The sequence below is a fragment of the Anolis carolinensis genome, chromosome 1 (genome assembly GCF_035594765.1).
Source record: "Anolis carolinensis isolate JA03-04 chromosome 1, rAnoCar3.1.pri, whole genome shotgun sequence".
Taxonomy (NCBI): domain Eukaryota; kingdom Metazoa; phylum Chordata; class Lepidosauria; order Squamata; family Dactyloidae; genus Anolis; species Anolis carolinensis.
The window spans coordinates 168,236,260-168,248,443 of record NC_085841.1 but is presented as its reverse complement, the minus strand read 5'-3'; the positions used below and the strand labels follow the sequence as shown (position 1 = coordinate 168,248,443).

General features: G+C 39.1%; 1 protein-coding gene across 5 annotated transcripts in view; it reads right to left on the bottom strand.

Annotated features, from left to right (window-relative positions):
• macrod2 (mono-ADP ribosylhydrolase 2) overlaps nucleotides 1-12,184 on the bottom strand; it is a 1,355,048-nt gene that overhangs the window by 149,200 nt on the left and 1,193,664 nt on the right. For all 5 annotated transcript variants that reach the window (XM_062969120.1, XM_062969122.1, XM_062969121.1 and 2 more), the window contains exon 11: nucleotides 6,281-6,364. In XM_062969120.1, coding sequence (XP_062825190.1) covers nucleotides 6,281-6,364 — 84 coding nt within the window. The remainder of the gene's footprint in view (nucleotides 1-6,280; nucleotides 6,365-12,184) is intronic.

Below are 12,184 nucleotides of genomic sequence, written 5' to 3'. Positions count from 1 at the left end.
GATCCTTGGTATTTAATGTCTATGTTGAATTATATGAATGTGTGTGTCTATACCTCACTAGAGAATGGGCAAAAGAATATTCAGATAATAGAAGAATTAGATTGCTGTTCTATTACTGATTGTCCCATGTGAAGAAATATGGGATATCTTGTAAACAAAAAATGAGAGGGGTTTTAGCACAACTCAGAATTCTAAAATAAGTTACACTCAGCTTTCCTAAATGTTGTATATAATGTGTAATATGAACAACACTTTGAAATTAACCTTGACTTATTACCATTAATTTATTAGATGCATAAACAGTAATTTTAAAATTTAATTATTAAAGGACTATGATGCTAATAGAGTAAAATTAATATTTCACATTATATTAATTTGTTCGTATTAGCTTACTGTAGTGATAGAAGTCAGTCATTTTAATCAATGTAAATGCGAACGTAAGAATGTATGAGAATATTATCTTTTCTTCAAAGTAAAAGAAAACATATTCTCATCTCTTTCATTTAGTCTCAGAAGATATTATAATGATGTATTAGTCTGGAGGAAAGAACTGGTATAATACTAGAACCTTTTATTGGTCACTTAAGCCCCTTCTACACAGCTGTATAAATTCCAGATTTTCTGCTTTGAAGTGGTTTATCTGGCAATGTAGACTCAGATAATCCAGTTCAAAGCAGATAATGTGGATTATTTGCCTTGATATTCTGGATTATATGGATTATTATTTATAATATTCTGGATTATAAATGAATCTGGCCTCTACTTTATTGAGCACCTGCCAAGACCTTTAGCCATCTGACTTCCTTCAGTTGCAGATTTATGCCTTGATTCTTACTATGATTAATTTGTATGAAGTGTGTGTGTGTGTGTGTGTGTATACACACACATACACACACACATACACATGGACTATTCATTAATTATCTGATTTATGTAATTTCTTATTTTATGTGTAAGTGTATGAACACGTGCACTATTAATTATCTCCTTTCTCTGTTTTCTATTGATTTTGAGAGTCAAGTCCTGTGTTTGTACCTTTCTGTTTCTTCTGGAATTCAATAAACAAAAAACAAACAAACTAAACCACAGGAAGTAGAATTTTAAGTCCTTCTTAAAGAGGACTGGCTATAGCAAGATTGCCATGATATAACTTTAAATGTGCCATCATAACTGCTACATGGCAAAGGGAAATTCAGTGTGCTTCGCTCTGCCCATTGCTTTATTGCTAGCCTGATAAAAAAATACCGACATTCTAAAATTTGTAGTTTTAGCAAATCAAAAACTAGCTTCAAGAGAGTATGCTCGTTCTTGTCATCTGCTACCAAGCGGTATCTCAGCACTGCAGTTACCAGTGGTGACAACTGGCCTTTTAAATTATGATCAGGAACTTGGATTATAGGAAACTTGGTTCTTATATTCCAGTGGTTCTCAATCTGTGGGTTCCCTGAAGGGTTGGCCTTCAGCTCCTAGAAATCCTAATAGCTGGTAAACTGGCTAGGATTTCTGGGAGTTGTAGGCCAAAACACTGGGGACCCACAGGTTGAGAACCAGTGCTATAAATGAACCAGGCTGAGTAGTATTGCTGTCTTCTAATTTATGGTTAAGCTACATCTGTGCTGGGAGGACTCTGAAGGAGAGAATATGCTATCTGTAGACAAGTTCTCAATCAGTTAATTATGATTAGTAGGGAATTAATTTCTTGCCTTCCCTAAATCCAGTAGCACTAACCAGAGTATTCTACTGCTGTTGCAAAAACATCACCAACACACAGAGACACACATTTACATGATAACACACTATTTTCAAGGCCCTGCCAAGGTCTAGCCAGGAGTCACTTTAAAAGGGACTCACTGAGAAGACAAATATTTTTGTCAAAATGAGGGTTACATCTACAACACTACACCCAGTTTAAACTGATTCTGGGCAAAGCATGGCTGCCATAGAGGCTATTAGCATAACCTCTGGGTGAAATATCTCCATTTACATGGAAAAAAACATGCCCTCTACTATTACAATTAAAAGCAAATTATGGTCTGACACTGCTATAGTAAAAATAGGCATGCCTTAAAACTAGACAATGTATTAATGCGTTGTCAAAGGCTTTCATGATCAGAATCACTGGGTTGCTGTGAGTTTTCCGGGCTGTATGGCCATGTTCCAGAAGCATTCTCTCCTGATGTTTCACCCACATCTATGGCAGGTATCCTCAGAGGTTGTTAAGTCTGTTGGAAACTAAGCAAGTGGGGTTTATATATCTGTGGAATGTTCAGGGTGGGAGAAAGAAGTCTGCCTGAGGCGGGTGAAACATCAGGAGAGAATGCTTCTGGAACATGGCCATACAGCCTGGAAAACTTACAAGAACCCAATATATTAATGTTTATATTAAGTAGAGAAGCAAGTGTGTGCCTGGCTGCGCAGTGGGTTAAACCGCTGAGCTGATGAACTTACTGACTGAAAGGTTGGCGGTTTGAATCTGGAGAGCGGGGTGAGCTCCTGCTGTTAGCCCCAGCTTCTACCAAACTAGCAGTTCGAAAACATACAAATGTGAGTAGATCAATAGGTACCACTTTGGCGGGAAGGTAATAGCACTCCGTGCAGTCATGCCAGCCACATGACGTAGGAGGCATTTACGGACAATGTTGGCTCTTCAGCTTAGAAATGGAGATGAGCACCAACTCCCAGAGTCAGACTCAATTTGACTTAATGTCAAGGGGAAACCTTTACCTAGAGAAGCAACATATAACCAATTAGAAGTTTTGTATGCTAATAAAGAGAGAAACCTGAAGTTATAAAATGATTTTTAAAATTTTAATTTTTGGCTAACTGTCTTTTTGAAGATGATCTTCCAGTTCGTTTCTTTCTGCAGATTGTCTAATAAAAGCTGCAAGTGCTTTCTACTTCGGTGTACTTTTTGGCAAGGCTCCTTTGAGAGGCAATGCCATGATGAAAGGTACAGTATGATCCCTAGGAACTGGACCTCTTGAGAATCAGTGCTCCTAGCAGTCCAGACACTGAAAAACAAATAATACATTACACAAAAAATTGGCACCTTAATAGCCCAACATGGCTATTGCTAAATTTAGAGGGTGGGGCAGCAATGCCTCTTGTCTGAGTCCAATGTCAGCTTTCAGTAGCAGTGCTATGGTTTCCCCATTCATCCATGTTTTCTCCATTTGTGTTTCCACTTAGGTGTTCCCATTGCACTGCATCCTCTTTGGAATGAAAATTATTAGTCTAAATACTGCATGCAAGAATGAGAAAATGTGGCATTTTCACTTGGCCTCAAGAATGTTTTTTGTGTTGGGAAAACAAATAATACACAATAACTAACTAGACAACAAGTGCTGCTTTATCATATAGACCTTTAGAAGAAACAGATGGGTTGTTTGCATTCTTTGTTTCAGTCATTTCATTTATATGCCAGCTTTCTCCCAGAGTGGGATCCAGTGTGGTTCCTTTGGCTCAACCAGCTGACCCCTCTGTGCTAGCTCTGTTTGTATGTGCTGTGTTTTACAAAGGGTAAAGTTTTGCCTAGGGATATTTTGCACAAAATGCAGGAACCTCAATGAGAAAAACATTGACTCAGGACCCTTCCACAGAGCCATACAACCCAGAATATCAAGGCAGAAAATCTCACAATATCTGCTTTGAACTGGGTTATCTGAGTCCACATTGCCATATATCCCAGTTCAAAGCAGAAAATGTGGGTTTTTATTCACCTCTGTGGAAGAGGTCTCAAACACTAGCCTCAAGGAACCTCAATGGGAAAAAAAATCCACTGAATCATCCTGGTGCTGAGAGAAAGAAATATCTCAGGCCCCTTCTTTACTAAAATCCAGATTGCCTACTTTAAACTGGATTATATGGCAATGTAGACTCACATAATCCAGTTCAAAGCAGATAATGTGGATTATATTCTTTGATAATCTAGATTAAATGGCAGTGTAGAAAAGGTCTCAATGGCTAGAAGACTTAACAGGATGAACAGCCTAAGTATTTCAATGGGGTTTCTTGAGATCCTTCCTCCTCCAATGCAAAACTGGACAGTTAACTGGAAGGGTGGAAAACACCACTCCCATTTTTTTCAATTCATTTTGCTTCACTGTTATTGTTGTTATTCTTTTGAGAAAGAACAACTACATGGCATGTTGGAACATCTGATTACTTTTGTCAAAATATTTTTCAAAAGAAGAAAAAGAAAAGAGATCCAAACCTCTCTCTGCTCACTAGAGGCTCTCTCTCCTGCCCCTTCCTTCTACCCACCACAAGAAAGCTGCTGCATCAGCAAAAACATCTCTTCAATTCCCTTATTTTTAAAAAGAGTGCAAGCATTGTGTAAAGTGAAGGTTTTGCAAGCATCACTACAGTTTAGCACTGCAATTTAAGAAAGAAAAGGAGATCAAAAGATGAACAAAGCAGTGGAGGATTGTATCCCCATGGCACCCTGGGTTTTCCTCTAAACATTAAAGCAGCTACCTTATCTGCAAAACAGATTGCGGCATTTTGGACAGCACATTTCAGCTAAAGTGCTGAGCAGGCTCGTCACCCCATTTACATGGACCCATATACCACCTCTACATTAAGGAAGTTTCAGCCAGTCTTTCTTATAGGAGATCTTTGGATTGTCATTATCTGGGTATTTCAACTGAACTCTATAACTTGAAAAAAGTCCACAAAACTACCAAGTGTCTGTTGCTGGTTTGCTTATCAATTTAATATAATTTGTATTAATCCATCATTCCTAGTTTAGATGAAAGACAAGGCTCTCCTAAACTAATTATCAATAAATCAAACTTTATTATGGTCCAAAGACCCAATTTGCTCAGTGGTAAAAGTGATAAAAAGTATACAACTGTCAATAGATTTGTAAAATGATAAAACCACTTAAACGCAGGATGAGTACAGCTTTATTCTTCCACCATGTCAATTATGACCTCATCACATGTGAAAAGATAAGAGTCCTAGGACGCTCCTGCCCCAGTTCACTCATAGAGCCCCATGCTGCTCATCAGATGACGTAAGCTGACTTCCAGTGGGACTCCAAGAGCGAATTGGGGCAGCAGCATGATAGAACGCTGTGGCGCCAACACTTTATTATACATTAGGAACAATGAGGCTTCTGCAGGATTAAGCTGCATGGCGACACTTCTCCATGTGTGATGAGAAAGCATCAGCTACCAGTTGGGCCGCTGGGATTGCTCTGCTGCCACCCTGATTTGCCATGCATACTGGAGAATCACAATGCTGGACGTCATCCATGTGAGCCTCCAGTGGCCTAGGGGATAAAAGCCTTGTGACTTGAAGGTTGGGTTGCTGACCTGAAGGCTGCCAGGTTCGAATCCCACCTAGGGAGAGCACGGATGAGCTCCCTCTATCAGCTCCAGTTCCATGCAGGGACATGAGAGAAGCCTCCCACAAGGATGGTAAAACATCAAAACATCAGGGCATCCCCTGGGCAACGTCCTTGCAGACGGCCAATTCTCTCACTCCAGAAGCAACTCTGGTTACTCCTGACACACAAAAAAAAATCCATGTGACAAGGTCTATGTGATAAGATCCATACAGGCTCCCTTCTGTTCTAAATTACAGTTTCTCTGTGTATTTGTGTTATGTGTGCCTTGAAATCCTTTCACTAAGGCAAAAAACCTATCATGGGGATTTCTTGGCAAGAGGGAAGTTTCCATGGCCTTCCTCTGAGGCTAAGTGTGGTTTACCCAAGGCCAGTCAGTGAGTTTCCATGTTCTCCTAGACTCCTAATGCAGCATTCAAACCTCCATTACCACATTACCTCTTTATAAATTATGACCCATTAGGAGAACACAACATATTAGTCCTTATTAGAATCTAGCTATAGCAACAAAGCAGGAAGTAATAATCCCATTTTGGAATTATGTTGACTATAACTTAACTTGTAGCCGATTTCCAGGTCATACAACTTAGAAAGCCATACATTTTGCTTTGCAAAACCCCACTAAACATAAAACATCATCTGGCCATTGAAACAATTGTTATCACAATCCTGCTAGAAAATACACCCCTATTATACAATTTAGAGACAAAATTATGCATGGGAAAGATAAAAGCAAACTTGCTTCGCTTGCATAACCTAGGGCCAAACTACACTAGGGAGGGATGGAGAAATTGCATTGTAAATATAGACATGAGGAATCGTTTAAAAATAAATGGACTGTAGACTGTATAATTTTAAAATTAAAGGAAAATGTATCTTGGGGAAATGAAAAACTGATAAATGACTCCAAGGAGGCTGAATCCCACCTACCCTCATTATCGTCTTCCAGGTCGTCGGATTGCTTTGCTTTGCATTTCACGGGTGATGGAGACTGGCCTTTCTGCTCCACTCCCTCTGTAAGAACAAAGCATTAATGAATAGATGTGATTTTGAAGTGCCATTGCTTTCTATTAAATATGAATGTGCAAGATATTGGAAATATAAATAGACCTTTGAGTTTCTTTCAGCGAGGAATATCTGTACCTTTAAGCACTGCAAAAATTGATTTCCACCTCAGATACCATTTTCCCAACTGTAAGGGGCATTACAACCCTGAACTCTAAGTGCCATTATTTCAAAAGTGACTTACAGTATATATAAGTCAACTTCCTCATGTTCTTTTAATCCAGTTCCCACTTCTAAGGTGTTCTCATTTGCTAAGAACTGAGAAATGTATTTTGCTGTGTGACTACAATGGTTTCACTTGGATGGGAAGAATTTCAAAAAACACAGTATAGTAAGCAGGCAAGAAACGAAAGTCTTATGGTACATCTACACTGTAGAATTAAGGCAGTTTGACACCACTTTAATTGCCATGGCCAGTGCTATGGAATCATGGGAGCTGTAGTATTACAAGATCTGCCAAAGAGTGCTGGTGTGTCACCAAAGTACACATGTTAGGATTCCACAGCACTGAGTGGGCACACCAAGGTAGAGGATCTTAAGTAGTGGATTATCATCCTGTTGCACTTATTTCTATCACGCACAAATGAAGAGTACTTTTTATTAGCTGAAAATCAAAATGTAAATACTTTTTCATATAATGTACAGATTATATTATGCAACATAGACTCAGGCCAGTATGCTGTTGGTGCTGAGTAGTTATGCTGGCGTAGACAGTGGCAGAAAGGGGAAAAAGCTCTATGTGTATGGACTGTGAAATCAGTCAGTGGAGAAACAGGTTGCTTGGCGCCGCCAGGTTTCATCAGCCTTCCCTGGCTACTACTGGGTGATCTGGGAAAAGAGCAGCCACTACTGTAGCACATTAACAAGATTCAAGCCTTTGTACTTACATAATAGTATTATAGGTGGCTTTTAGTATATCAAAAGGATCAGTTCAGTCAACAAAAGGGCTGTTTCATAAATACCAGCTCACAACAGCAGTCATGAAATAGGATTCAAGATGCATGATCTGTGGATTTTGATTATTATTTCAGAGCTGCTGATCAGCTCTGATAAGAGGCCTAAATACCCTAAGGGCTCTGGGGGGGGGGGGGGGATTGAGGGAATATGAGTTTTAAAGGACATTTTAATGTATTTGATGTTTTTTAATTCTGGTTTTACCACACTGTTATTATAGTGTGGATAGATGTTAGCTGTTTTGACTCCCCATGGGGAGAAAGGCGGGATATAAATAATGATGATGATGATTATGATGAGGGTACCAGACCCTGTCTGATCTTGGTAGGTAAGCAGGGCCAACACAGCTGGCTAATCACCAGCAGAAATAAATCTCTACTGACCGAAAGGTTGGCAGTTCGAGCCCGGGTCGGAGTGAGCACTTGCTCTTCAGCCCAGCTCACTGTCCACCTAAGCAGTTTGAAAACAGCTGTGAGCTGTGAGTAGAGAAATTAGGCACCCCTTAAGCAGGGAGGTATTTCATGGCACCATAAAAGGAAATACTAAAAATGCTGGCAATCGAAGAATAGGAGGAAAAATTTGTGATCAAGGGCTCGTTGTCATAGCGGCTGGAACAACAGCACCCGCCTGTGGCTGAAATTGAGCACAACCTCCAGGAGGCCAAAGTTGGAAAAATGCCGACATAATATTCTATCTGTTGTCTGTCCTGTATGTCTAATCGGCATTGAATGTTTGCTGTGTATATGTTCTGTAATCCGCCCTGAGTCCCCTTTGGGGTGAGAAGGGCAGTATATAAATGCTGTAAAAATTAATAATAAATAATAATACTTGGATGGAAGACTGACAATGAATACCAAGTGTCATAGGCCATATTTCCAGAGGAAGGAACTGAGAAAACCACCTCTACGTATTCCCTGTCAAGGAAAACTCTGAAAAACACCATATATTGTGACTTGAATACACATACACAAACGTGATCTGTGACAACAAGGCTACTTTCAATTTAGTGATATGGTCTATTAGCCACATTCAGAACCAAAAAATGAAAAAGTACTGTAAAGTGTCTTATGAAAAACCCCACTCGACAGAGTTGAACTAAGTATGCACAGTTGCCCAGTGAAGAGACATAAGAAGACAGGGAGCATGGGGAGACAGACAAGCCCAACAGTTCTAGAAATGCTACTTTCAATTTTAAAAAGCCCTGCAAATTCTGCCAAATATGCATAATACTTTCATATTTAGCTGATTCAGACAAGACAATAAGGCATGGTTCCATGGGGATTACATGCTTGCTGCTCAATCACTTCTGTATATAAAAGAGCACTACATGGCTTGTACCTCATCTTGACCAAACGCAGGAGCTTTATCTTATCTGATTTGTTTCTTGTCCATTTAAAAAGCGAAAAAAAGGACCAGGTTTGCTTTTCTCATTGATTAGTACAGAAACAAAGCAGAGAAAACACTGACTTTTGGATGGCATAAAAACAGATCATGGAGCAAAGCTCTGTGTGGTGTTTATTTGCTCCTATTCTGAGAGACTTAGTAGATAACTAAACAGGGTCCAATCATCACCATCACCACCATCATGACCATCATCTTTATTTCTCATTTCCTTTCCCACATAAGATACAAATGTTAAAAAGATATTAAACAATCAAAATATTTAAACTAGATTACAACAGATATCATTAAAATGCACAACAATTAGCAAGATCAATCTCATTATTTGATTAAACAGATTTTTTATGGTCAATCATCAAATGCTATTGCTTACTTACATCTTTCCAATAGTACAACAATCTAACAGTCTTGAAGCTCTTATGTCAAGCGTTGTCTCTATCTCATCTAATGAAATGCATATAATTATCTTATGACACCACAGTGTTTCAGAAGTCAAATGAGGGTAAGGAGTAATATTTTATGTATGTTGGCATGTAACATTACGTGACTCTTCCTTACTGTCTGGATTCAGCAGACAGTCTATCAAACATTAGTCAAATCAAGAGGATTTATTTCAGAGTAATTACGGCTAGGATTGGGTTTATAGATTGTACCACAACAAGGTGGGGATGGGAAACTTATACTACAGGTATTCCAGAGATAGCAGAGAAAGGAGCAGCTTTAAACTCTTTTGCCAAAAAATATAACGTATGTGACAGAGTGATTACTACATATGTTTCTGAGACTGATTTATTCTTGGGGCCATGGCTTCTGGAATGGGAAGGGGGCAATTTTCACTAAAGAATGGATGGAAGTGGAGAGCTAGGCTTTGCATTGGGTTGTATTGCAAGAGAGGCTGTCATTACAGTCGATGATGATAGATGCTCTTCAAGTATTTCATATTTTTAGTTCACATAGTTTACTAGTTTGAACTTGCTTGTTTACATTTACACTATGATGATCTCATTACAGTAATATACTGACTGTGATAGCTTAGAAATTTATTATTTATCCATTCAACCATAAGATGTAGACGTGGCCAAAAGTAGGTCATTCATCTCATCCCGGCAACTTCCCTCTAGTTTAAAAACCTTTCTGAGATGGTTTGGTAATGTAACTTATATACACAAAAGCTACTTTCTGGATAACAATATCCAGAATCCCCCTGGCAGCAAGCCTATTTACTCTACTGTAATATTTGAAGTTGCAATTCTATACTCATTGATCCTACCCAACTCAGTCAGCCATGGCACAGGATTGTGGTTTTATTGATGAAAGAGACTTGCTAGGTTCATGACGATATTCCTTGTGGGAAAGCTTTCTGAATGCCTACTCCCAGCCATGGATCTCCCTCCCATGGAAGGCTTGGTTAGCCCATTTTGTGCTCTTGGAACTGGGAGGCAAACATCTTTTAGTATTGTTCCATCGGAGGCCACCATGGGTGCTAGAAAGGGCAGGACAGTTTATTTTATGCGGGAGAGGAAAACCATTTTCCCCATTTTTGCTTAATATTTCCCCTTCCCCCTTCCCATATCATAAACGAGGGTTGTTTCCACATTGGTGACATGGATGGGGGGAATAATAGGGAAACAGAGGGAAATGCTTGTCCTCCTTCAACCCACCCTCCACCTCCATAAAATGGGCTATCCTTTTCTCTCTAGTGCCCCTTATTGGCCTTCGCCCAAATAATGGAATATCTTTCAGTCTTAACTGGAGTAGCCGATGAGGCTTTAAATGCAATTTAATTCTTTTGAATTCTGCTTTATATGTTTTTGAAATGGATCTTATGTCAAGAGAAAGGTAGGATGTAAATTAAATAAATAAACGTAGCATGAAATACCGAAGGAGAAAATAGATATGGAATTACTATCACACACGATCAATTGAAGCAACATCTTTCTCTTTGATCTTAGCCCGGTCCAGCAACATGCTGCAGAAAATAGGACATTAAAGTCCGCTATAAAATGAAGATGACAAAATTCTGGCAGAGGGGAAAAAGAAAGGACCTGGCTTGGGGGGGGGGGGGGGGATATTATTCCATAGTATGCTAATCCATTTAAATTAATGCAGTATTTATAATTGACAGCAACCAAAATTTGGGTCCAATCAAGATTTAGAATATACTATTTCAACATATATGCATTTCTTAGGAGCTTTTCTATACCTTTTTGGTTTTAAAATAATAAAACAAATCATTAAATACTTCTTTTGCATGCCTTTTTCATTCATTTTCCCTAAATTTTAATGACTCACCAGGCTTAGACATCCCTAATGCTAATGCTCTGGATGTAAACATCCTGCTGAAAAAGAGAGGAGCCCTCATTCTTCCCCACATAAGCAGAGTTTACCAAGGTAATAAGATATATGAGACGTCCTGGGTGGCAAAAAGAAATCTAAAACAGAGAATGCATTTAGCTCAGTATGCCACACATTCAGCCATCCATTCATTAGTGGCTTTTTGCAGCTGTTTCAAGGACCTGAAAGAAACACAACTTTCTCCACTCACTTTGAAAGAGCCTTTACATGAAGCTAAATTCAAAACCTAAGTAAGAACCTGTAGTTTTTTTCACACTATAACAGGTGACTCTAAATTGGAACAGAGTCAGCTATTTGAAAGCTATTTGCTAGGAAAATGGACTAGAAATGTGTGCTGCAGGGACTGTTTTTGTGGGGGGTTTTCCTATTGGAGAAAGATGACAATGGACTTCAGACAACTAACAGTGATAATTCATAAACATGGTCTGTACCTATAGGTTCCATCTGTTAGGGCCATGATCCACAAATGAAATGAACTGGAAGTATACTAATGACAGGAAATAGCTAATTGCAGTCACAACCTCAAATATCTATCGCTCAGCTACTCCTCTCAAACACTTAACAGAAAGATGTTTTTCTTGAAAACAATAACTCCTCTGTACTGAATATATGGATGCACATGGCACTTATGCAAATGCTTGCTGGCTTAAAATAATTAAGCTTTAAAAACTAATTGAGCTGAGTGACATAATATTCTAGTGGCGGGGGACATAGAACAATTAACTGACTTTGAAAATGCCACGATTAATGGTGTGTCAAACGGTCACTTCCCCAAACAGTATTGGAGGACCTTGGAAAACTTCTCCATTTCCCATAAAAGATGAGCATGAATATTTCTCATCTTACTGGCTTGGATCCAATTTCTCTTCCATGGGTGGGTTCACTCCCTGGGCAGACTTCCCCTCAGTGCACTTCCCCAAAGAGAAAGAGAAATGTGTGACCCTCTGCCATCTTCTCCTTCACTCTACAAATCTCAGAGACACTTCCTCAACTAGTTCAGAAGGTTCCCCTAATTTTTTATAGAAGATTGGGACTCATCACATGAGGAAAGTTCCCCGT